This window comes from Drosophila guanche, unplaced genomic scaffold (assembly GCF_900245975.1).
Source record: "Drosophila guanche unplaced genomic scaffold, DGUA_6, whole genome shotgun sequence".
NCBI lineage: Eukaryota > Metazoa > Arthropoda > Insecta > Diptera > Drosophilidae > Drosophila > Drosophila guanche.
In genome coordinates this window covers 1,754,030-1,781,638 of record NW_022995751.1, presented here as the reverse complement: position 1 = coordinate 1,781,638, position 27,609 = coordinate 1,754,030, and the positions used below count along the sequence as shown (strand labels likewise).

The following is a 27,609-nucleotide window of genomic DNA, read 5'->3' as shown; positions in this document are numbered from 1 at the left end:
TATCTCCAGGAAATTAATGCAAATCTAAACAAATTTAAAAGCGAAATGAAAACCAATTAGGGCAGCAAATCAATTATGCAAATGGCCGGAGATGGCAAAAGGAGATGCTTTCCACGGTCATATATTTCAATTAGGATCCGACGACTGACATTCTCGACTGCGAGCTCTGAGCTATCTTTGGGCGAGCATCTACAAGAGGAAGAGCCACTGCGAATTTCCACAGAAATTTACACGTAATCTTCATGGGCTCATCTCAAAGTGGCTTTCATCTCTGAAACCTGTTTCGTGTAATCATTTTTCAGTGTGGGTATGAAAAGTTTTCCTTGCTTCTGCTCTCTATCTCTGAAATTTCTCGTGCCATCTCTTACACTTTCCCCAAAACTTTCTTCTCTCTCTTTCTGGCTCTCTGTTGCTGGGGTCTTAAACAAAGCGCACCACTAATGACATTAATTAAGCAGAAAGTTTGGCCTCTAATTAGCAAACACACAGGAACACGATTGCAGACAAACACAAACATGGCCAAGAGCATTACCCGCTCACCCGCTCTCTCTTGCTCACTCTTGGCCAACAGCCGACACTTAAAGCCAAACTCTAATCAATTATCGTTAGTGTGGCTGGCAATTACAATGAGACTCGTGTCGGGGAGTGAATGGACTAAGGACGAAGGCGCACCAAAAGTAGGCAAAATAGTGGCAGGCAAAGGTGTTTATGCGGTGGCTTAAAAGTGGATTAGACACCACTACTAAAGAGGGAATAAATGATAAATGTTTAATAAACAACTTGGAAATACTCCATTTTGAATGAAATTGCCTGGAAATCCTACAAAAAGCCAACAAAAATTCCAGGAAAATAGAATGCAATTTTCATTTTATATTCCGAATTTCATTAGAAGTTATTCAGTCTCCAGATCTGCCGCATAAACCAACTAAATGTTGAAACAAGTGAAACCTTTTAAATTATTTGTGTTGATAATTAATACTCTCTCTCTCGTTGTCACCCACAATAATTTCATTTACACTCTCTCCCAGCATTGTGATATCTCTCCCAGGTATAAACCCCCCACTAAAAGTTCAACTTTATCTCCATTCGAGTGCGTGTGCGTGGGCGAGACACAGTGTGACGTCAGCTTGGGATTTCAATTTCATGTTAAACGTAATGCCGAGGTTTATTTATAATTCAGGATGCCCCAAAGTCAAATGTCGGCAGCGGGGCGGGGCATTCGACGAAAACAAACAAAAGAACAGAAACCGACAGCAACAATTCGTTAAGAAGCCGCAAACTAATTGTGCGGCCCACCCATACAAACACACATGCAACACAGGGTGGAGAGGAAGGAAGAGTCACATATGAAATATCAAATCAAAGCAGGCAAAAACGGGAGCGGGAGTGGGAGTGGGAGTGGGATTGGGAGTATGGGGGGGAGCTGCAACTACAGGCAATGAGTGGATATAACTGATAAATAAGCAATGAGCAATGTGAGCATTGTGTACAAGTTGAGCGATGAAGAGCGGCAGAAGTAGAGACAGTGGCAGTGACAGATAGGCAGGATAGGCAGTGGCATTCAGTTGATAGGCGGCGAGCGCTCCCTGTGGCACTTGCAGAGAGTGGCTAGTGCCAGTGGCATGCCTGGGAATGCACATGAACAAAAAACAAAAGGCCCACACCCGAAGCCAACATATTTTCATAGCGCATTTGGGGAATACACAACACATGGGAGGGGCACACCCAACTTGTATGTACAGCGTTGCTGCAAGCAGTGGCAGGCATGGACAGGCTCTCGGGGGTCTTCCTGTGCTGACGTCACAGCGATATATATTACATTAGTCATCCGGCAACACGTGCACTTGACTCCACAGCCCGACCTCGGCACACACCCACACACAGCAGTGTGTTTGTGTGTGGCACATGTAACAACTGCATCTTGGCCTCCAAATTACAAATTACCAAACAGCATCACGTATACGCCCCCACCCTGCAACGCGTTGTACAAGAAATTTGCTCAACGACTGCTCGACTGCTCTTTCCATTCTTTACTTTCGCTGCTGCTGCTCCTTCCTCCAACTAATGTCGCTCCTTCCATCATCTGCCACTGGCAATGCTGCTCTTGCTTCTCCTTTACTGCCTCCCTCCATTCATTCATCTCCTGCTGCCGCTGTGTGTGCACTTTTCTGCCTCTCTTTCCCCCTGGCAGCGTAGACATTAAATCAACACTCTGTCACAATTCATTAATTTTAATTAATGCCCCCACAGAAAATCGCGTTCACAGCCACAGCCGCCACAGCATTACCTCCGCCAACACATGGCCTGGCTCTGGGTCTCTAGTTGATTCAAATGTAATTGAATTTATAACACACAAAATGGAATAAAAATGGAAAAAGAGCCAACAGAAACAAGAGAAACCCAATTGCCGTCGTCTGGCATATCAATTTGATTATAAAGACAGGCAACATGCGACATGTGGCATGCCCAGGTACGTGGGGCAGGCATATTTCCATTTGTCATTCGTTCGGCAGAACGAACCCTTTCCTTCCACTTGTTCCCTTTCATCGAGTGGCACTCCTGCTTGTCTCTCAAACTCTTCACTCTCGTTTCTCGATTCATCAATTTTCCGCCCAATTTTACCATTCCTCAGGTTCTCCCCATTTCTTTTTAGTGTTTGCCAAAGGAAAAACGCTTTGCTGCTTCAAAGTTTTCCACATGAACAAATACTAGACTTGTAAGCCCTTCGAGAAACACAAGAAAAAAATTGGTTTATAGAATGTGCAACAATTTCGATTGAATGTAAAGGCAGGTGTCTCAATGGGTGTTTTTTCTGTCCACTTTAAGCCAGAGAAGGAGCGAAATTTTAGCCAGAGAAAGATGAAAATTTCATCCTGTAACAAAAGGAAATTTCAGCCTGAGAAAGAAAATTGATGCCCCGCCAGAGTCATGAAACAGGAAACCTATGTACACCCAGAGCAAGGAATTCGACAAGCAAACATTCTCTGTGGCTTTCCTTTCCGCACTATGATGATATTTGCACCTTTTGGGCAAAGTTTTCGTTCTCCCCCCCAGCAGTAATGTATAGACTGGATTCCATTAGGATATATTCCACATCCCACATCCACTCGTAAACTCCGCCTTCAGGCCCACTTAGCAGCCACCGACACGGTAAGTTTCCCTCGCGTATTCAAAAGAGACTCCCGCGTATAAAAATTATCCAAACTTTGACCTTTTCATGCTGTGCTCTGTTCTGTCTCTCTCTCTCTTTCAATATTTCACCTCACGCCAAAGTGTTATACAAAGAAAGAGCCGTCCGTTGCCGCCTCCTTCTTTGCCACTCCAACGACACATTGGCCCACAATTGTAGCTGGGCGGGGAAGAGTGGATTCCTCTTGGCCGCGATTGAAATGCGTTTGGCATTTAACAGTTTAATGCAAAAATAAACACATCAAACAGAAGCAGCAGCAACAATCAAGAGGAGAGGCCTCCCGTCGCCAGAGTAAAAATACCTTTTCGTACAATTAAAACTTTTTACGGCGGCGGCTAAGCAAACAGAAAACAATGCAGCGGCGATTAAAAATAAATTGAGTTTACTCCCAAGCAATCTCTGCTGCTCTCCTCCCACCTGTGTGGGCATTTGTTATAAACCAAATGGCAAACACACACAGACACACTGCAGGAGGCAGTGGCTGGGGCATCTGCTCTGCTCAGATGTAAAGAAAAAGTTAAATATTGTTTGAGGAATTCCTCATGAAACATTTATGCAAAGGTGAAGGTCGTATACACCCACCCACACACCGTTCGCCTTTCTGATGCCACAGCCACAGCCACAGCCACAGCCTTTGCTTCCGCCCAAATGTACAATTTCCTTCATGATAACCATTAGTCAAAAGATTTGTCATCGCGTCTTAGAGAACTGTTTATAGCGTGGAACCCCTTCCAATGAAATATTTAGTGTGTAAAATATACTCGAGCAAGGAGGTGAAATTTTAGAGAGGAAAATGTAGATAGGGAAATCAAATGCAGAGGGGGAGAGAGAGAAGTGCTGATGATTGATGTGGGAAGTGTGGGTGGCTCTGGGTTTGTTTGTTTGAGGAAGAGATTTAATGATATGGGGTTTATCTATAAAAGTATGACATTTCTGAGCCAGAGACCGTATCTATAATATATTAGTCCTATAATTTCTATAGCTTTCAGATGGAAAGTTTATCCTATCTGGCAGTAGTTTCTCTGTGTTGCTCATCGAATTTTCACCTATTTCTGTCTCGGATCATCTCTAAGTAGTATTCTATCTGCCCCTTCAATATTCTAACTATAATTTATTGCTTCCATAAGCTATAGCCCCAACCTGATGGCTTCTAAATGAACTTCCCATCCATAACTAAATCGAATTTCTCAATCCGCCCACACAACATTTCTCTGAAATGTTTACAAAAAGCACTCTTGAAAATCAATTTGTGTTTTAAATTGCTGTATGTAAACAGTAATAGAAACAGCTAAACGCATTCCCAAACAGTTGCTAGACTTTCTATTTAGTTGACTTTTTCCTCGATTTTATTACTTTTTTTCTGCCTGTCTCTCTCTTTTTTGACGAGCCGCCTGTCAGAGTACACAAAGTATTCCTCACCAGAAACAACGCAAAACGACGCAAATGATGATGAAGATCGTTAAAAATTAAGACTTAATGACAGTGGACGCTGCGCTTGCACTCATCTGTGGCACCTTTCGAAAATAAAAAGGGAGGAGGAAATCTATAGCCGAATATTTTGTGTGAGCCAAAGAAATAAATGTCGTCTGCCCAAAGGATGTATTTGTCAATCTACTCGATCTAGCAGCGATATATACATCTGAGATGAGATATATATAAAACGCCACAGATTTATGGGGCGGACAGGCAGCGGAGGCAGCGGCAGAGAGCGACAATTTTTAGCTTTTACTTTCTTAATTTGATAGATGAAATCAGCGCCCAGCTATGCGGGAAAGAGAAAACAAAACAGAGAGAAGAGACACAAGAGGTTGGTGTGGGGCAGTGGGGCAGCCAGAGTGGATAAATAAATGTGTATAAAAATGAAAACAAATGAGCATCGAAGAGAGAGGCATTAAATAAATTCATTTAAAAAGGGGAGGTATTGGGATGAAAGGTGCGTAAATCTCTAGCCTCCCCGCACTTTACGTCCCGTCCCGCCCCACCTCTCTCGCTCTCCTTCTTTCACCTCTTGTTGTTTCCTTTTACTGATTTATGGGGGCCGCCAACGTCGAAGAAATTGTTGCATATCGTAAAAAATGAGGCGGCGCTGGCAGCATTAAAACGCACAAAAGCATAAATAACATTTAATTTTTCTTGAACTCGGAAACGACCCCAAAGAGAGAAGGAGCGAGAGAGAGGGAAGAGAGAGAGAGAGAGAGAGAAGGTCAAAGTGGCCTAAACTTGGCCTAAAAGTTGATGAAAAACCATTTCGGCACTTGGTCCAAAACCGAACCAAAAATGAAATTTCAACCAACAACTGAATGACTGACAGACAGAGACGCCCAATAGAGAAAGGGAGAGAGAGAGAGAGAGCGAGAGCGCCTGAGAGTGTGCGAGAAAAGAAAAGTTCTACCAAAGTTGGGCAACTGTAAATGCGGGAACTTGAACTGCGGTATTTTGCCGAACATAATCAAAGACCTACAACAAGTGTGGCACGGGCACGGGGCACGGTCCTGTGGCACACGGGCAGTGGCTGTAGAAACTTTACGAGCCGCACACTCGACACATGGACAGCTAACCCAACCCACACAGTCGCCGGCACGCGCGCACACCCATTGCGGTGTAAATTTTATAGATGTGCCCGGAAAAGTAGGCAACACAAAATGGCACAAAAACCAGCCACCAAACAGAGAGCTCTGCAGCGTGTGGTAGAAGGGGGAAGATGGCAGAGCAGGAGGCGTGGGAAGTGGCAAAGGAAAGAGCCAGTGAGCGACAGAGAGGCTGAGAGAACATGGCATTCCAATTAGAGATGGAGAAATGCTCTCTCTCCCCCCAAAAAAAAGGTTCACAAGTGCCACGCTCGCTCCTTCCATCAAAATGGAAACGAAAATCTAACCATGAGTCTCAAATTTTAATTGGAAATGTGACCGTTGGAATGTGTACTCCATACGTTGGAAAGTGCTACGGGAAATGCTTTGGAAAGCCTATTAATAACGCATGCTGTTAGGAAATTGTAATCTCAGCTTATTATATGGAGAGACAAGTCGCTCTAACCTCTACCTCCTAATCAATCAGATCTGATCAATTTCCGTATATAGTACCCATAATAATAGGGTAATTTGATTGCCATCCTTCTCCACATCACCTGTGATCCCATTTCCAAGTGCAAATCCATTTAAATAACTCTAATTTATCATCGCCTCAGGAGATTTTCGGCAACAAAATCACTTTCATCTGCTTGCAAAATACCTTTTGGTGCTCCACATCTAAAAGGATACTTTTGTGAGACAGGAGACAGCAGCAGATACTTGCCACTCAAGAGCAGAAGATACTTTTGCCAGACAAAATACTTCTTAACAAGAAAAATCTGCTTAACAAGGCCACAAAAATACAGGAAAAAGAAAGAAAAGTAATGCAGAAAGGGAAAAACTCTGAATGGGAAAGGCTCATCAAAAAACTGGGTTTTGTTGTCGGGGCAACAATTTGTTGCTGCTGCCACTTTTGTTTTAGCCGATTTTCGGATTTTCCATTGAGCTCAATGTCGGGTTTAAATTAAATGAAAGCCTCTCCTCTCCTCTCCTCTAACCAGCCACTAAGCCTCAGACGGCAACGAAGACGAAGTAAGGGCGTGGCGGCAGGGTGGCCAAAGGTGAAAGTGAAACGAGAGGCACATTAACGAGCTGGCAAACGCTGCCTAAAGGCTTAAATGCCTTCGTTCTAGGCATCCTTTTTTCCCCTCATTTTTTGTTTTCCCTTTGACTAGGCCTGTGTTCGCCTCCAGGGCCAGCAGTTCGACTCTAGGTGGCAGTGGCACGTGCTACACATGTTGGATGGTTGGGGCACAGGGCAGGGCAGGGCAGGCGCCGACAGTAAACGTCACTTTAGCGCTGGCACTGCCACTCGTCGGCTAAACGAGTTTTCGGGCTGATCTCTGTGTGTGTGTGTGCGTGTGCGTGTGTGGCCCCAGGACACATTTTGGGGGCACGCACGAAGGCGATAGGCAAACAGGCCAAGTGCTTTTCGCACCCAATTGCTGGAAAAAACAACGACAGAGAGGGAAAGAAACTGAGGCAGCAGCGGGACAAGTAACAGCAGCAACTGAGGTGGCGCCTCCCACAAAAGCTAAACGCTTACCCAAGGCACACATTTTTGGTAAAACGCCAGCAAGAGCAGGAAAGGATGGACAAAGTTACGACTAAAAGATGCCCTTACTATTGGCATACTAGCTAAAAGAAGAAGAGCATCGCCTCTTCCAATATACCCTCGACTGCCATGCATACCCAGCCGTAAAAAGCACACAACAATGTCTCTGTTTTTGCCTGAATCTCCATGTCCTTGTAGTACTCGCTGTCTGTCCGGCATATCTTATGGTCTGTTACCATTTCTCTGTGTCTTTTCCACCACGCCGCTTTGTACACAACTTTCTCTTTCTATCCCCAAAGCTAAGCTAAACTCCTCGCTCTAACCCTCGCTCTTCCTCATAAATGTATGTCTCCCCTCTGTGTTGTGTTTGTATTTCGTACGTGCTTTGAGCTATTTTTTGTTATGTTTAACGCATACTCCGAATTATGATTACATTCCTACCTCCAGCTCCAGTCTCCTCTCGCCCAAACGGAAACCAGCAAGAAAAACACGTATGTATACGTAACAATATACTGAGGGCCAAAATCCTACTATCGAGATTGAGAGAGCAGACAAAATGCTTTGGCTTTGACAATAGCAAAAGCAGCAACAATATTCCTAGCAGCAGCGAGAGTCAATCCACCTTTTGGGGATTTTTGCTACGAAATATCTATACATTATTTTCTTTAGTTTTTCGGGGAATTGTTTCCTTTTCCCTTAAGGGCGTTGGCTTCTGCTCAATCAATATCTGAAGGTCACACACCATCTACATTTATGTATGATATTTTCCCTTAATAAATAACAAAAATTATGAGGCGATGCCTGGCTATGGCTCTCGGGCTTCCCAATATTAATCATGCGCCATGTGTTGCTCCTGTCGCAACAGCAGCAGCAGCAGCAGCAGCAGCAGCAGCAGCAACAGCAATTAGGCACTTGAATTATGCAGCACCCATCTTTGGCTATACAGAGTATACATAGTGTACCTCCTATATATATAAAATATCTGCCACATCTTGGGTAGGCAGTAAATTGCTTTAATTGACAGCGGAAGTGGGTCTCAGATAAAACACATTCGAATGGCAGAGTCTGCTAGCGACAGGCTCTCCCGCTGAAGGTCGCCACTTTGGCCATAAATTAGCCATTATTTTTGGCCAAAAAAAAAAAACAGCGGAAGACGGCAAGGTCAATCTCATGATGATGATAATGAACATGCCCAGTACCACAGATGCTGCTGCTGCTGCTGCTGCTTGTCCCACTGATGATGATTTGTTGTTTTTGTTTGGCTAAAGAATCTGTTGACAACAAGGCACACCACTGGGCCGGGTTCGTTCGTTTTTCGCTAAAACTGACATAATTAAAATGAAATTACTGCTCTCTCCACTTTCTCTCGCTCTCTGCTGCCTGCGTTGCGAAAGTTAGGAAAGAAGAGTGAAAGTAATAAACATAAATTAAAGCTCAAGTAGCGCCAAGGATTTTCTCTAGAGATTCTCATTTGAGTGGCTACCCATGATTGATGGAGGCGCCGCCCTCGGCTCTATCTGTCTCTCTCTGTCTTGGAATTCAAGGAGTACTTCTCATATCTTATGTTGTTTCTGTTGGAATTGTCATCACAGATGATGCCATGGCGGAATTAATGAAGCTTTCCCTCCTGCGCTTGATGATTGATTGTTCTGCGAGACAATTGTTGATTGAATATCTCCGTCACATTCTCTATGATTAGGTGCACAATTTCCCATCTCTGGGGTTTTGCAAATGTATGAAAAATATTTCAAAGAGCTGAACCAAATCCTAAACCCCCGAAAAGCATTTCCAAAAGTTTAATGCTGATTCCTGCTTTCAGTAGGGGATTAATTTTCTATCTCAGGGCATAAGAAAATATCTGAAGAATAAACCAAAGAATTCTTTAATTTCTTAGCACAAAAATTAGAGAAAACAACTAAAGGAAAAGAACGAAAAACCATCTCAAAAACTCATTCTACAGGATTGACGTTGTTTCCTGCCGCTGATGTTTTTTATAGCATTTGTATTCTTGCCGCCTTGATTTATATATTTCGATGTTTTCTGCTCGCCGGATTCAACATAGATACTCGTACAATATATTTATTGTATGTATTTATTTAAAGTCGTTAAAAAGAAAGCAAATATCAAATGGAAAATACAAAATATTTTGTTGTATGCAAGGAATTGTGTGGCGCAGGAATTTAAGCCAAAGAAATAAAACATATGAATTATGTTCGCACATTAAAGAGACAACCGAGCGAAAGACACAAAAATATATAGCAAAAGAAAATGTACTATAAGGTCTATGGCGTCAACGAATTTTCACCGTTGAGGCGCTGAGAATTTTCATCTCTCAGCCATGAATCATGGAAGCCAAAAAGAAAAAGAGCAGCAGAAAAATATACAAATTCCCACACAATGTGTCACACAATTATAATATGCATTAAGGCAAGAGCAAATGTGTTATAAATAAATAATCAAGAGCGGCAGCCAAAAATAGATGGGCAGCCACCCCACAAATAATCTCCCACAATCCACTGCCAGGGAGAGCGAGAGAGAGAGAGAGCGACGTAGATCAAGGGGAATGGATCATCAGTTCATTAACATGTAAAAAGATTGCAACAAATTGCCAGCTAAATGCTGTGTGTTCTGCGCTGTGCGTTTCTGTTTGTTGCCTTGCCACAAGGTGAAGTTCATTAAAATTCCGTGTCACTCAAAAGTTTTTCAAAAAAGAAACAAACAAAAAATACACAAACGATAGACGACGACCAAAACGATTGGGTGAAGGTCATGGGGGAATAGTTGTTTTGGTGCTTTTGTTTTTCGCTTTTCTCGGCATTTATACCATTTCCATTTTCATCATCATTATCGTTAGCATGTGGCGGACACAACGGCCTGGCTGGAGCAAAATTTGTTTGCCTCTGCTGCTGCTGCTGCTGCTGCTGTGCCGCTTCTTCTGTTTGTTTTTCTTGGCCCCCAAAAAACGATGGATGATGGGGGCGTCATCTCGCTTGATGACGTTGTTCCCTCCCAAGCATTGCCACCTCTTCGCTCCTCTCTGTCTTTCTCTACTTCTCTCTCTCTCTCTCTCTCTCTCTGTGCGTGCTTGAATTTTCCGTTTATTTTCATAGGCTGACGCTGCAGAATGTGCGGAAATGCGTTCTTTAGACATCATTTTGTGTGGGGGGGATAATCATTTGTTTTTTGTTGTTTCTGGAGCAGCGCAAACTAAATTTCATTGGCAAATAAATGGAGGAAATTAATTTGATTGAAATTGGACAACAAGATGAATGGCAAATGCGCAGGAAGGGAAGTCCAAAGAATGCTGTAATAAGTCAGACAAAACTAAGGAGTCTGAAAACAAATTGGTAGCAAAATCAGAACTTATTGCTGCCATATTAATCCCCAAGAGTCACTTTTCTGTTAACTTTCTCGCAACATAAGTGTGTCCCTAAACTGACTCACATAATCCTCACCCAAAAGCCAAAACAAATTCCCCATAATCTTACCTTAAATGCGGGTATAAGGTAGAAATAAAACACGCCCACTAATTCGATTGTTCCTGATCACGCACAAGCCATTCCACACTACATAACCTGATATACTAATGAGTGGTGTCTGTGTGCCTTCATCAAAGTAGATTACAGTGATATGATGTGGTGGGGGAATGGGTGAAATTGTTGGCAGAAGTTGCTGGGTAAAAGTGTAATTAAGACACACGAATCAATCCATCAAATGAATATCTTTGGTAAGTTCCTGGTGCCATTTTCTTATTTCCACAGAAGAGTAGGGTTTTTATTCACTACCAGCCAAAGAGTGGAGCTACCTTTTGTCCTTCTGCAGCGTGGGTTTACTTTCAGCAAAAGAATAAAGTTTCCCCGCTTCCCACCCCACATTGAAGTTTCGCTCTGCCTTTCCTAATTGAATTTCAAGAGTTTTGCTTCTACCTTATGGACCAACTTTGATAAGAGCTTAATTACATGGACAACCTGAAGGACATGCAGGACACACGAGCAGACTGTTAGAGGAGAGAGATTTATCAAGTAATTATGGGATACATGTAGTTGCCACAGACTCACACAGATACAAGATACAGAACGCTGCTGACAGTTGCAGGGCGCCATACTAAATACGAGTAAATTACCATAAATCAAAAAGAGACACACTACTAGAAAGGACATCAGAGACGAGGATACAGAGCGACGGCATAACTTTTGTGCTCAAAAGTCAACGCCTGACAGTCATTAGTCATATAAAAAAAAAAAATATGCTACAAACAGATGCGAGTATGTTTGGGTGTCTGATGTGATTTGGGTCAAAAGATAATGATGACAGGAGCAAGCAGCGTCCCTTTTTGGTGACCAAGATCAAGGACAAATCGACAAACCGCAGAAACCTCTAGAAAAAAAAGCCTAGCGACTGCATTTTATTGCGGCTGACTGGCTGAATGGCTGTGGCCTTGACTTTAAGCAAGTGAAAATTATGCAACAACAGCAGCAATGTCAGCCGCAAAAGAACCCTGGGAAAAGCGGAAAACCACACAAAACCCAGCAACTCAGAAAAAAAGATAAACGAAATCTGTAAAAGGTTTTTCCGGCTCTTGTCTCGCTCTTTTGCTGCTTTTACTGCTCTATTTTTTTCTTGTCTGTTTAATTTTCGCCTGGCATTTTATCTAAAGGCCGGCCTATCCTTTGGCTTCCTCTTGTCGGGGGTGCTGCGGGTGGCACGCGGTTGGAAAATCTGTGTGGAAAAGGGTTAATTAAAGTTGAGCCACTCCCACACACGGGGCAAACAATAAATTTTATGGTCTCTCTGCCTGCCGCTCCTTCCCGTTTGACTTTCATCTGCAGGAGAATCTCTGGCTCTGGCTCTGCCTTTACCTGCCTGTCATGGCTTTTCCTTTTAGTTTTCCTCCCTCTGCTTTATTCTACGTTTTCGCCACACCTTTTGTCAAAGGGAACAACTCAAGTGAATCGCTGTGAATCCTGTGTAACTAGTTGTTGCATCAACATTTTTGCAGGAAAATATTTGTGTGTTATTTTTCATAATATTTCTCCTATAAGCTGCTTACAGCTACTGCCCTGAAAAGCTGTCCTCTCTTTTGATAATACTTAAGTAGGAAAAACCTCACATCGATTGGGAGTACATATAGATGATGTAAGAGGAGGGCCAGAGGGACTCCCTGAACGAAGCCAGTGAATCCAGCGAAGCGACCACCAGTAGAATCTCGACTCCCCCGAGTGGCTTCCTTAAGGAAGTCCGCATTGAGTGGCAGGAAATTAAAATTTTAATCCAAACAGAGTGGCAGAAAGTGGGGAGAAATGCAGATAAAGTGGGTAGAGGAGAGCGCATAGAATAGAAAGGAAAGAGAAAGCAACTTTCGTGTTGGGCCAAGTCATCCAGTGTGGAGTGAAGTAAAAAGGAAATTCTTCTACAAGGAAGTCCTTAATTTGTGTGCCATTCCACTCGCTTTTCCCTTCTGCTCGCTCACACTGCCTAATTTTCCAACTGTGTGGCTCTGCCTCTACCTTTTCTCTTGGCAATTTTCATTTGAATTTTTAATTTCCAGCAGCAGGAGGCAGCAGCAGCCTTTCATTTGCCCCCCTGGTGTGGCACATTCTGTGACACTTTAAGCATTAGTTTGACACACGATGAATTCGGGGCATGCTGGAGGGGTCTCTGCCACATTATGCCAGGCGGCGGTGTATACGTTTTTCTGGCATCTATTTAAGTGAGTACAAACTTTGGCCACCACCCCCAACATTATATAACCCACCCACACACACACACACACTCACCGACACCCCGCAGGCCCACAGATCCACAGACAGGGCACCGAAAATTGTGCAAATTTTCAACGCAAATTGTTGGAGGGAAGCAAAAGGGGTGGTTGGATAGAGGGCGGGCGGATAGAGAGTCCAAATAGGAGACGAGGTTATGGCGCAGAGATAAAGCCTGAAAGGGAGAGACACTGTGACACGGGGTCGGAAAGGAGAACACACAGGGCCAAAAGGGAGACACACAGAAAGACACAGACAGATTCAGAGAGGGGGAGAGGCGCTAGGAGACACCACCACGTCATAGCCACGCCACGCTTCATGAATTTTCCCTCAATTTTTTTTTACTGAATTTTCACCAAGCTCCTGCTACAAATATTTTATGCAAAAGCACCAAAGAAAAACGTACAAAAAAACTGCAGACACAAATATAAAACGTGCAAAAAAGCCACCTGCAAAACGATGAATACAATTTTCCAGTGGCAAGTGCAGCAAGTCAGGCAACTGGTAGGGCGATGCGGCATTCAACAATGGAATATCATTTTAATTTTATTATATTAAAAATATTTTTGTTGTGGCTGTAGAGTCGTCGTTTGCTTTTGTTTTCTATTTTCAATGGTGGCAAGCGCAAACAGTTTTTCGGTCCTGCGGTCCTGGTCCTGTCTGTTTTTAATGGTCTAGAGTCGAGCATCGAGCGTCGAGTCGAGAGTTGATTTTAATTTAAAGATTAGCATTGAATTATTTAACGAGCCCCCGACACAAAGTGGCAGGCAGAACAGCAGGCACAGAAATTTGAATTATGTGGCATAGAAAATTATGCAGGGCAGTGGCAGTAGCAGGAATAGGGGATCGGTTCTGGCTCTGGGGCTAACATTGATAAATGAGTATGGAATTAGTGGAACATGGCAGGCGAGAAGGCCCAGGGATCAGTTCGTTTCGTTGATTGTTTGCACACACTTGTTGCAGCCTTGAACTTTGTGTGTGGCAGCAAATTATGATGGGAGTGGCTGGGTGGAAAGGTGTTGAAGTTGAAGTGGAATGGCAAGGAGAGGAAAGGTTGAAGTTGAACGGAAAGATAAACAGCCGAAGATGAAAGCTCAAGAAGTTTCAGCAAAAGTTGAGTGGCAGCAACAAAAAAAGTAGCCATAGAACGTAGAGTGGAAAAGCAGTAAGAGAAGCCCTCTGGGGGAAAGCAGTTTAAGCAGAAGCAGTTTAAGCAGTGCAAGCAGCATTTGGCAAAGCGGTAAATGAAGCAGTCGAAGTGCTACTAGAGGAAGTAGTTAACCATTCAGCTATTTGTTTGTTTGTGCAATCATAAATAAAATAAATACATAATAAATACAATAAAATAAACAATTGAGCTACACACAGAGCAAAGCCAGAGCCTTAGGGCTGAGCAGAAGTCGTAGAAGAAGTCATAGAAATGTTTCCCAAATGCGGACCCACCATTTCCACCGTCACACAACTTCCACTAAAAAAAAACCCGTGCAAAAAGTTAACCACTCAGTCGCCCCAATTTGGGCAGCCACTTTTCCCCAGTGGAGTGTTTTTAGCAATCTCAGTTGCCATGCACACAGTACAGTGCCCGCTGCTGCTGCTGCTGCTGCTGCAATGTCCCCGCGAAAATCACTCGCTTGGGCCCACAATTAAAGTGAAAAGCGCGCAAAAGACCGCAAAATGTTTAACGAAACGAAATGAAACGTCACAGAATACTGGTTAACACACACATGTAAAAACACACACACAGGCAAAGACAAACAATCGTACAACAAATGCAGGCAAAAATCCACACAAAAACCAGAGCGCGCGACAATTGTGCTTTGTGTGGACTGAAATGCAGGAGGGGACGAGCATAAAAGACGTGGGGCCAAGGGCTGGCCAGGGGTTAGGGGGGAAATATGTTGGAAAATGAAAGCAGGAAGTGCACTATGGGGAAGGCAACGAGAGAGATAGACATGAGAGCGAGGGGAGGGGGGCTGCAACAGCAATTGCTGCTTTTTGCTACTGGCATCCTGTTGTCCTTCAACAGGAGCTGCTGACCTTGCACTTGCCACTTGCTGCTGCTGCTGCTGCTGGCTCTGTCACTACTCTTGACTCTTCCTCTCTGCCACTAACGATGCTGCCACTGCCACAACTGGTTTGATGCTGCTGCTGCTTCAGTCTTCCTGTTACATTGCCACACGCGCCGGATGTTGATTCCCATGGTTGCATTTTACTCTTTCCCCACTTACACTCAGTCTCTCTCTCTCTCTCTCGCTCGCTCTGGCTCTCTTTCTGTATCTCTTTCGCTTCTGCTGCTCTTTTTTGTCTTCTCTTTTTGCTGGTGTGCAAGGACGCGGCAAGAGCTGATAAACAGACGCACACATGACTGCGCCCACGTGCCGCATTGGAAAGTGCGTTTCGGAAAAGTTGCAACCCACCAGCCTCCTACTTCTCCTTTCCCCTATCCCCTTGCACCCTGCCCACTCCTATTCCCAGAAAACGATTCTTAATTACATATTTTTGTGGCATGCAGCAAACAATGTTTTGTATGCATTTTTTTGGTTACTTTTTACACTGGCCAAATGCCAGCAGCACGGCACACGGTATTGTTATGTAAAATTGCAGTAAAAACAACAGCCACACGAGGCTGGGAGAATAGTAGCGAGAGAGAGTCGGAGATTTGCGGGGGAGAACTGTCAAAAATGGCAATTTAAATGCTGCCCCAAATAAGTATGCAACGGTTTTGCCTGCTTGCCAGTTTTCCAACAGTCTCTTTCTCTCTCTGTGTGTGTGTGTGTGTGTGCCTCTCTGTTGGTGTGTCTTTGTTTGTGTGTGGGTGAAAGTAATTTCATTGAAATTGTTTTAGCAAATAGTTGCAGTTGCAATTGCAATTGCAGTGTTGCAAGCAGATATTCCACATGAAATACCTCGAGTGGCCCGGTCCATCCTCTTGCTCTCTCTCTCTCGCTCTCTCTGTTGGCTTTTTCCTCTTTCTTTGTATTCTTCTGCCTTTTCCTCACATCTCTCTCTAGCTGACTGCCTCCACTCTGTGGGCAGTATCATAAATAAACGCCTTTCTATTTCCTCAATTTTATTAGATTACTTTCACTTGACATCTTCCGCTTTCCTCTTTTTTTTTTTTTGTTTTTGTTGCTGCAGCTGCAATTTTCTCGTTGTTTATTTCGCGCTGGCAGGAAAATACCTTTCCATACTTCCACCATAGCAGAAAAGGACCAACAGGAGGAGCAACAGAGGAGCAGCCAGAAGGGCTACCTAAAGTGAAGCCTGCTGCTTGCGTACCCACTTTGTCGTGACACAATAATTGATTACACTTTCGCCACTTTGATTGCCTTCGAGGACACATTTTGATTGATTATAAAAAAACAACGTACTTCAAATGATATTTTTAGACACAATAAAAAAAAAAACGAAAGGGCATTAAAGATGCTTGAAGAAGGTAAACTATTTTCAAAGAGAATAAAAGAAAATGGAAATTGGGTAAAACATGAAAAAATGCATCTTTAAGTAAAGAAATAAATTCAAACTAAATCTCTATAGAAGCCAAATGTACCTTTAAGATAGCCCGAAGCTAAAGAAGTCTCTAATATTACAACAACTAATAATTCAAATCACATTTTCTTGGCTTACTTTGTTGTCTAATTCCATGGCTGCGCCTAAGACTGACTGCTTTTCGGTTCTTAACTTGAAACTCACCTGAAAAGGGAAGAGATTTAAGACAATAAATTAATAAATGCTGCACTCTAAGACAATAAATGTATTTATAACTAATAAATGCTTAAGAAAACCCTCAAGAAATCCCATCAAATTGTGTCAGCCCGCCCCTGGGAGGCTTATAATTATGTAATTAAATGTTAATCGAAACAATTTGAGTAATTAATGGAGACAACACCCTTCCCTCCCTCCTTCTCTTTCTCTGCAGAATATTTTTGAGCTACTTCTCATTAAAAGCTTGCCACATTTGCTGCTTCATTTAATCGACTTATAGAAGCTACAGCAACAGCGCCATCCAAAAACTGTCAACGTGGCAAGCTTTATATTTGCCACAAAAAAACACACACACACACACACACACACGCACTCTTCTGTCTCTCTTTCGCTCTGTGTGGCAAATCACAAAAAGTTTCAACGAGTCACGCATTCAATTAAAAAGCTACGGGCATGCCACACTCCCACACTCCCTCGCTCCTGCCTTCACGGATGATGACTATGCCACTCTTTTGGTGGGCTGGCACTGGAGGGGGCTGGGCAAATGTTTAATGTTTGCAGATTATAATGCCGCCCTGGCCGTCAAGGCTTGTGTTTGAAAAGTTGGCTTATAATAAATACGAGTGGAATATACAAAATGAGTACAGTCCCGTCCCGCATGATGCATTTAATTATTAACAGACGGCAGGAGCCACTCCCACAACAGCACCCACTTCTGGCAGTGAAATGGAAACTTCACTGCCACATTAGCAATTGCAACGCAGAAATTCCTCTGGCTGTTACTTTACTCTCGAGTTTGCAGCAGCATATGCCACTTGCCACTTGCCACATGCCACACACAAACACACATTCCCTTAGACCTTAACCCACAGCAGGCAGTGGCAGTGGCACCATGCAACAGAAACTTTCTTTCAAGCTTTTCAGGAAACTTTCCCATTAATTGGCAATTAATTTTGAACAGCAACCGACGAGCGGCGCTCAATCGAAAATTCAATGGAAACTTTCATCGGTTTACTCGTTGACATTTTGGCCATTCTGCCACGCAAGTTTTTACCCTGCAATGATGCATTTTGTTTAGAATTTTTCAATTATAGAAAGTGTTTAGGTACAGGTATGGGAATAGGGAGTTACAAAGTCGATGTGTTTATTGCCTAAAGCATCAATCTATTTGTGGGTGAAGTTCCTTTCCTTATTTGGGAGACTTTTTTGCAATCAAAACGAAGTCTTATTTCCCAATTTGTTAGATGGTTTTTCATTCTTAAGATCCATAGTGCAGTTTTCGAGCCAGCAGCCGCTGAAACGCCTTTTCCGCAGCTCTCACAAAGCTGGTGCCCTTGAAAACCGCTTCCGGGAATTGTCATACGAGTACTTCTGCTGCATGCAACATTGGGCAAACAGACATTGTCACAATGACTCTTCTAGGAAAGTGTTTATTGAACTTACAGATGGAAATGGGATTACCTAGAACTAAGCACAAAATGCCGTGGACAGCGCATTCTCGGAAAATGTTGGAGTACACTCTGAGAATAGAAAATTAGATCGAACAGAGGAAAATGGTGTACAATTCCAGAGAAAAATTAATCAGAGAAGGGCAAAAGTAATAATCACAGCTGTACAGGTGAAGAGGGGGAGAGAGAGAGAGAGAGCTGGCAAAGCCAACGTACAAATTAAATTCCAATTAAAGTAAAAAAGAGAAATGAGAAATGGTAAGAAAAAAACTCTTCACTGGGGGAGACTCTTAAAAGTTGTAGCCCATCAAAGCCCACTCGAAAACTAACGACGAAACATCCTTACAACCGTGTGCTGCCCTCCCGCACCTCCCACCTCCCCACCTTCCTTCCTTTTCATTCATCAAGTTTTTCTCCATTAGGTGGGTTCTGCATTATATTATACAAGTTTCTTTCCTGCCGTTTGCTGTCATTGCAAAAGAAACTGCTAAAGAAAATTTGATCGGAAAATTGTGCAGGCAAATAGTTTGCGAGGTAAATGCAGTGGCAGCAGGAGGAGGCAGGAGGCAAGAGTCAACAGGAGAAGGCATAAGTAAAATATTTTAATAATGAAATGAATGCCTTACACAAAAAATATTCAACTAAAGATTGAGATGAAGGTAAAGATACTCCTCTATATATCTGACTCTCTGACTGAGTAAACGACAGACGGGGATAGACTGCCTTACTGACAGACGAATCAACTGGCAGACAGACCAGCTGACAGACGAATAAACTAACAGACAGTTGGCAAAAGGAGGAGCCAAGAAGGCGGCCAAAGCCTTGGCTGTTTGGTCGGATTTATGGCTTGAAAATTGTTTATTTGATTGAATATTTCATAACATGCACTCGGCCACTGGCACAGCCACTCTGCCTCCATCTACCTGCCGTCTCCTCTTTCTGCGGTGCTGCTGCTGCCTCTGGCCTGGATTCTGCTTCTACTTCTTCAACCACTTCTCCTCCATCAATCTATTATGAAATCCCTGCTGCTGCTGCCTTTCCTCTCCTCCCTCCACATACACAGCCTTTTTGGCAAACTCATGCAAGCCTTTTCTTCTCCACCCAAACTCTCGACAGAACAGACTCTGTTTGGCATTTCTCGTATTCGTACCTTATGCAATTTATGGCCTAAAATCATTAGCCTAATAGGTGCAGAAATTGACCAAGAAATGAGAGGAAGCTCTCGAAATTACAAGAGAACTTTTGGGTCAGGGTAAATTCTACGGAAAAGCCTTCCATGCTTAGAAAATTACTCACTAGAATACACCTGGGTTGAAAAATTCTCTAGAAATTAGAAAAACTTTTCATTATATTCCACAAAAAGAAATGTGAGCCGTGACATTTCTCAACAATTTATTTTTCCCAACAATCTGCAGCCTCTCCTGCCAGAATGTTCGCCCCTCAATGTGCAATTCCGGGCGTCAACAGCGCAAATGCAATCAACTATCGTGATACGAAAGGAGGCGACAATTGCATTGAAACTTATTTTTATTGACATTTTTCAGCACTCCTCTGCGTTCCGCACCGTTCAGCTGTGCTCTGCTCTGCCCCGTTCTGCTCTGATGTTCAACATTTGCATATGCAGACGTCTTCCCCTCGCCACCAGGGTATCAGTATCAGTGGGGGCACAAACTGTGTGCAGACAGACACACACGACATGACACCCACACGTCTCCTCTGGGCTGATTTGTTCCACCCAATAATGGAGCTATTTACACCCGGAATCAAGCAAATAGTTGCTTGAACACATGCAGCCAATTGCCCGATTGTCTGTCTGTCTGTCTGTCCTGTTGATTGGCTCATATTTTCTTTGCTTTCTTTTCGTGATGGTGGAAGAAAAATTTCTTTGCAGAGAGCTGATTTTCAATGGAAATTGTATGGTGGAAAGAGCGGAACTTTTAAAACTTAGGCATCATGGAATCATCAATAGAAAACAGAAAATATGGAAATATAAAATAATATAAATAAGGGAATAAAACCTATAAAATCACGAAATTATTTCCCATAACAGCTCTACTTGGAGCAGCGGAAACCGTCGGAAAATAATTCCATTATTCCAACCATTAAATGTACTTTCCCTTTAAAGCCAAGTACTTTCTCTGTACTCTTGCCATAATCCATTAAATCCATGCGAACATGGATCGACAGTTTTGTAGCTGTAGTTAAGCTCTGAATATATCACTCTACCTCTCAGTTTCCCTCTCTTTCAGAGCTTTTTGTAGCATAAAAGTTTTCAATAAAGTTGCAAGCTTAAGCCTAATCGCCCACACCACACCACCAGCCAGCCATTGCCACAGCCACAAAAGGCATCGCTCCATACTCCTCTCCCTCTGCCACATGCCACATGCCACTTTTGGTAACACGCCTCTTTGAACGCAGCTGCAATTTGGTCGTCTTTATGGCTTGACCACACCCATCACACACACACACACACACACACACACACGCTGTTTAAAGACTCTGCCACACACACATACAGAGACTGTGGTACAGTCCCCTCCACTTTATGGCCATTGCCATAAAACGTTGCAATGCCCATCGGCCATGTTTCATAGCATACTTTGGAGGAGGTTCTTCCGTTTTCCTTTCTCTCCCTTAAACACACACTCTGGCACACATCCGCTTACCTAAACTCCGCTTGACCGTGGCACGTGGCTTGTTGCTGCCGCTGTTCAATGTGACCGCTATGGTGGCCGTTGTTCGTGGCTTGATGCCGCTGCCTCCACTCGCATTCCCTCCACCGATGCCAGCTGAAAGTTTGCCAACAATTGGAAATGGTTTCTGCTGCCGCATCGGCATCGTCGACGTCGTTGTGGCCAGCAGTGACTGTCTCTGCAGCTGAATCTGCGCCTGGCTGGGGGTTCGCTGTGGTGTCTGCTGTCTTGTCTCATGGCTGTTGCCCCCGCCACTGCTGCTGCTCGTGGCACTGGGCAAGGCCGAGGTGGACACCGAGGTGCTGGAGCGCTTATATCCTTCGGTGAGGAAGGCCGGCGGCGGTGTGATTGGCGGCGCCGGTATGCACATGTGTTCATCCACTGGAGAGCTGGCAGCCGTCGATGGTGCCGTGATGCATTCCCTGAGACGCAAACCCCCAGCCGCGGGTTTCAGGTGGTGGCAAGCATTGCTGCTGCTGTTGCTGGTTGTGGTGTTGCCACCACCACCGCTGGAGCTGCAGCTGTGGCTGCTGGAGGGCATTGGCGTCGGCGGTGTTGTCGTCTCATTGCAGTAGAGCTCCAGGTGATGCTTATCGCAGCGTCGCCTCCGACGTATATTCGGGGCAATTGTCTTCATTTTGGAGCCATTTGTGGCATTGCCTCCGCAGCTGTTTGAATTCCCGGATCCGGCGGACGCAGCAGCCGCCTGGCGATTGATTGACGGTACGCCGTCTTTGGAATTTAATCGAATATAATGCACACGAAAGATGCGTACGGGCTGTTTGCTACCCTGTTGTTGTTGCTGCTTTTGCTGCTGATGCTGCTGCAAGTACTCTTTGTAGGTTTGTCTACGCTGCTGTGGCAGCTGTTGCTGCCGCAATTGTTGCAAGCTTTGCTGCTGCTGCTGCTGCTGCTGCTGCTGCTGCTGTTGTTGATCTCGCTGCAAGATCTGTTGCTCCTGGTGTTGCTGTTGATGACCGCAGGCGGTTTCGTATTGCAGCATTTGTGTGGCCTCCAAATTATATATTTTACTTATATGTCGTTTTATGTATAGTTTTGTTTATTGTTTTTGTAAATATAGCAGCTTCAAATTCGGCTCAAACATGTATATATTTTATATATAGCTTTGATCTTTGATAAATTTATAGAAAATAGTAACTTTTATGCATATATATTCTGGATATATCTCTGTCGTATTCGTAGTATTTGTGTTTATTTGTTATTCAATAAATGGAAGCTTTCAATTTCTGCGTTTTGTATCTTTAGTGTTGCTTTTTGTGTGTTTCTAGTGTTTTGCTCTTTACCACTGTTGCTTAGCCATCTTGCTATTTGTTTTGCTTTTGATGTTCCTCTCTCTCTCTTTGTTATTGTTTGCTTTGCCTTGGCTTTTTGTATTGTAATTAACTAATATTTATTTACTTAGTTGACTTTGTTGCTTGTTTGGCTTTCGTTTTATTGTAAGCTAAATATTTAATTCTCTTTTAAAAATATGTTTACTTTTTTTGGTATTTTTGGTAACGTTCAAACAATTAAGCGTTATTTTTGGTATTAGGTACTTTATATTGAATATTTATATATATATCTATTTTTTTTTGTGGTGTATACTTTAATGTTTATTGTTTAAAATTGAATTTCTGTTCACATTGAATGTTTTAGTGTTTTTTTTTTCGTTTGAAAGCCTCTTTAACTGCTTTTGTCTTTTTCCGTTTGCTTGTAGATAAATATATCTGTATAATTTATGCGGTATATGTATAGTATTTAGTTTATTACTTGTTTAGTTTAGTTAATAGTTAATCCTTGTGTATAGTAGAACAACCGACCCGTAGTTGACATTAATTTGCAAGTTTTGTTAACCGTTCAAGTAGAGTTTCTTCGCTTTTCTTTCCGCCTGTTAAAATCGTAGTTTTTTGTTGGTATTTCTTTTGTTTATTTATTGTAGATTTGAATTTTTTGTTGCAGGAAACACAATATATTTAGTATGTTCTTTTTGCTGTATAGTAACTTTTCAATGTCTATTCTCCCTTTTGGCTTATTTGTTTCTGTTTTGCTAAAATAAATAGGAAATTCTTTGAATCTTCTTTAAGAGCTTTTTTCTTTTCTTCGAGTTTCCTGGGTGATTCTTCCCGCAAGTGTTTGTGTCACGCCCCAATGGAAATTGCTAATCAAACAAATGACACTAGGGGAAATGGGACATGGAGGCCACCGCATGCTCCTCCGTGCCCCGCTGACTCCTAATGCTATTATGTAAATGTTTTTGGCAACCGAAAAAATTAATGGTTCAAAGGCGAATGAAAAAGTTGAGGAAGGCCGACAACAAAATCCACAAAAAATAAATAAAAGAGGAGTAGCTATTGGCTGCCAAATATTGATAGATTGAGGGGTTGAGTGTCGGTTTTGGTGGGTTCTGGTGTTGTGGCGTATTGATGCTGCCACTGAAACGTGACTGAAATATCCAAAATGGTTTGCAATTAAGAGCGAGAGAGGGAGCGCGGCAGTTAGAAAGAGTGCAGAGAGAGAGATAATGTAATTTTGATGTTATTTGCGGTTTTGATAGGAATTCAATTATGAGAAGACGGTCTCTCACTCTCTCCCTCTCTCTCTCTCTCTCTCTGTGCCATATGCTGAGGCCAGACAGAAACAGAAACAGAGACAAATGAGGCATGCAATCAAGCAGAGAAATGTCCTGTCATCGCACTCCACTTATCCCCAATCCAAGTCCTGCGAGACAGCTACAACTACACCAAAAAAGATGGGGACACACTCTGTGAGACAGAAATTCCATATTCTCTGGCATGTAGCAGCTGTTCCTTTCGCTTGGTGGCGCCTCAGGCTGGGGCGGCTATCGAGTGCCTGCCAGCGCAATAAGCCAATCAATTCAGTGTCAGATGAACTGCTTCATTAATTTCACTTGCAAGAACTCCCGAAAAGCACCAGCCGAGTGGGGGGTTGGGAAATGGAAAACGAAGAAAGAATTATGCCAGAGCATGCCACAAAAGTCACTTAAGCTTTTTGCGGGGTCGTGGCAGCAACAAATAAGCCTCTGCTTAGGTCTGTTTTTTCTTCTACTGGAACGAGCTAGGAGTTCAGCACCCTCTAGAGGAAAGACAGAATCCCCCTCGTTCCCTATCTCTTTCTCATTCTTGCTGTGAAGGACACTCCAGAATATGGCATCCACAGCTGCTGCTGTTTCTGGCCATATCGATGGCCATTTGCTAGTGCGTCTCTTCCATCGCTCCTCTGTTATTATTTATGTATCTGAGAGATACACGTGCCTCTCCCCAGGTGCTTTAAAGAGACAGACAGCGAGAGAGAGAGAGAGAGAGACAGCACAAGTTGTACGAGTAAATAGTAACTGTGGAATGGACGACCAGAGGATAACGATGTAGCATTTTCCACTTGATGCGGCATTTCCTTTTCCTATTTATCTAGCTGTGTTCTCCCTCTATCCATGTCTCTCTGCTTCGCTTTCTCTCCCGTGCCTTGATTGAGCTTCGACTTTCTCTAATTGCAAAACTTTTACCATCCTCCCCACACATCAGAGCCATGAATAATGTCTCATGTGAGTGGTTTTCCTTCTTCCTGTTTGTTCGTCTGAGCCTCGGAAATCAAATTGCAATTTTCGGTGGTTTACTTTTCTTGGTCGCAAATAAAACTTATAATTGAATGGCAATTTCTAACATTCAGGGGCGTGGCACAAAGAGGATATATCTCCGTGTGTGTGTGTGTGTGTGTGTGTTAAGGCAAAAGCTGATTTTACAAAAAGCAAATATTTGTTTTCATTATTTCGCATTAATTTCCTGTGTGCGTGTTTGGGTGGGGAACAACTTTTAGACAAGTATCCATCACTAATGCGATTAAAGAGAGTTTTAGAATGGGAAAAGCCAATCTCTTTGAAACGATTGTTTATTTAAATTGAAATTTGATACGCAACATTTATTGATTTAAGCGATTATTTGTATACAATTGCAATTGAAATTATTGTTTGTTCATCTCAATAGAGCGTCAAAGATTCTCATGATAGAAGAAATTGCTTTAATGGCGAATTGTTGAAGAATTTACGAAACATTTTTATCGATTCAATTAGATTTTTTGACATTGATTAATTTCTGCAGCAATTTCTTTAAACGTTTCTTGAAACAATATGAGAATCAGCTTTTACTCAAACAACATTTTCCATATATTTTTTGCACACAATTTCCCTTACGTTTTCACAATTTATTGTTTTTATTTGAAAGCACGCACAGATGTTGACTATATTCTTATTTTACATTGTGGATTAATTCGTTTGTCAGTTGCATAAATAACGCATAAAAATACACTCAAACTTGTTGAAAACATTAACAAGAGTTTATTTTATTTTCATAGGGTGGCAAAAAACACCTTGACTTTGTGCCTTGGATATTTTGGCTCTCCTCTGCCGCCGATCCTCTCACTCTCTCTCTCTCTCTCTCTCTCTCTCTCTCTCTCTCTTTGAGTGGGGGGATAAAGTCAATGCACTTGATGTTTAATTTTCAAATTTATGATCCACTCGCTCTTTCTCTCTCTTTCAGAAATTGTTTTTATTTATTTGCGCATTGAAATAAAAGAGAAATCATAAAAAGACGTGGGCCACATATTTTTGTGCGGATATTAAAATTGTTAAATTAACTTTTTTACACACGGACACACACACTTCGATAAACAGTCTAGCAGCTCGTAAAAAAATTGAGGAAATTACCAAAAAATCAGGAACGGGGAGATTGAACCGAGTGAAACGAGGGGGGATTTGGGGGGAGAAAACAACAACTCAATGAAAAACCGAAAAGTCGCGTTGGATTCTTCGTATCACATCACATATGTTTCGTTGCTTATTTCTTTGATAAACATTTCTTGTGTCTTTTGCGGCGCTTTTTTAGTGGAGAATGTTTTTATTCGTGTTGCACGTTGCACGTTGATGTTGCTGCTGCTGCTGCTGGTAGATCTCTGGTGAATGTCTTGCTCCCAGTGTTTCTTAGATTTCCTTATGCTTTGGGGAGTGTGTGCTGTTGCGGCCGACGGGTTCGAGATTTGCCAACAAACTGATGCCAAACGGAAGCCGTCCAAATGTTTTTCATGACACGGCGACGGCAACGGCAATGGTTATGGCTGTGGCTACGGCACAGCAGAGCGCGCAAACGAGCAGCGACAGCGACGCGAAACCACACACAGAGGACGCGTCGTGCCACCCAAGACAAGTGGAGACACCACCAAAGCGGCAGCAGAAGCAGCAGCAGCGACAGCATCAGCCGCTGATAAGAAAAGAGAAAGAGAAAAGGAGAGAGCTTTTTCCACCAAAACCAACCAAACGAAAGACAAAGAGAATTGCGTGTTTTTGCTCTCTTAAATGAGAGCTTCTGATGCTTCTGCTGTTTCTGCTGCTGCACGTTGGCCTGTCAATTAGCCACACAATGTTGCAAGACAATGGCACCATAAGGCAATTATTAATGACACTTTTCAAGCCTTTGGATGGCATGGGATGGATGGGTTAGAATGAATTTGAATAATTTAGGAGATTTAACAAAGTTTATAATTGAAATTGAAGCCAACGAGAACGTATTATATAAGAGGATGAACTAAAGGAGTAACAATGGAATAAAATAGAGGAAAAAATAAAGCATTAACTAGGAAATTAAATAAAGGATAAACTGAAGTATAAACTATAAAAAAAATTCCTAAAAATACATTCAAAGTACTAATATGTTTGATCATTATCTGGCCATAGTTCCTCCTTGGAGTTCGTTTCTATTTAAAGAAATTTAAGCGGTAAATATTGCAGCGAAGTGCCTATCAACCTTTTAGCCCAAAACCTACATTATTTACCATGAAAATATTATCATGAATTTAATTTTACAAACTTCATTGCACATTTTGTTCTAAAAAAAAAATAATATCAATTGAAAATTCATGGAGTACTGAATATTGCTCAAATAAATCTGAATATTTAACTAACTATTATGAATATTCCCTCTATCTTCCTCTTTTCATTCCCACAAGCATCTCTGAATTTCTGGCTAAACGATTGAAAGAGAGCAAAAGCTCTCTTAGCGAAAACGAAATAATAAAAGCTTTTTTTCTGATCTCTCTCTCCGCCGCTCTTCCGTTCGTTCGCTTTGGTCTCTTCTCGGTCTGTGTGTGTGTGTGTGTGTGTGTGTGTGCTTTGTTTATGACTGTTTGTTGGCCCGGCTCAATCGGGTTCTGCCGTGTCCTGGCCCTCCGTCAAAGTCCGTCCTGTTCCGTCCCATTCCGTCCGTTTCCCGCTCTGCTCCGTTAATGTACACCACAGAGTCCACCTCGTTGTAGTCCTCGTCGTCGTCGTCTGATTGAAATCAACAAATAAGGAGGAATATTGCGGCTACTCAGAGGGAGTGTGGCAGAGAAGCAATAGGTGTGGGAGTGTGGCATTCAGACTGGGATGCTTTGTGTGTGCGTCAATGCAGCAAATGACGACGACGACGACAACGACGATGATGATTCCATTCCATTCCACCCTTTGCCACTGCTGTCACACGCGCTGCTGCAATTGCCATGGTCATGGCCATGTTCGTCCGTGCCTCATGGCTATTTATGTTTGTGTTTGCCTGTTGCACATCCATCTGCAATCTGCAACAGCAACAGCAGCAGCAGCAGCCACAGCCACAGCTATGCAATTCTGCAGCAGCCACAAAAACCAAAAC

At 42.8% G+C, this 27,609-nt stretch overlaps 1 protein-coding gene across 16 annotated transcripts in view; it reads right to left on the bottom strand.

Annotated features, from left to right (window-relative positions):
* LOC117587191 (protein nutcracker-like) overlaps positions 1–27,609 on the bottom strand; it is a 100,320-nt gene that overhangs the window by 9,376 nt on the left and 63,335 nt on the right. For 2 of the 16 annotated variants that reach the window (XM_034277724.1, XM_034277726.1), the window contains exon 1: positions 20,891–21,966. The exons of 11 other annotated variants lie outside the window; for them this stretch is intronic. In XM_034277724.1, the coding sequence (XP_034133615.1) occupies positions 20,891–21,920 (1,030 nt within the window). In that variant the 5' untranslated portion in view covers positions 21,921–21,966. Of the gene's footprint in view, positions 1–20,890; positions 21,967–27,609 lie in introns of those variants that run through there. 3 more of the 16 variants (XM_034277728.1, XM_034277731.1, XM_034277729.1) reach the window with 3 other exon arrangements.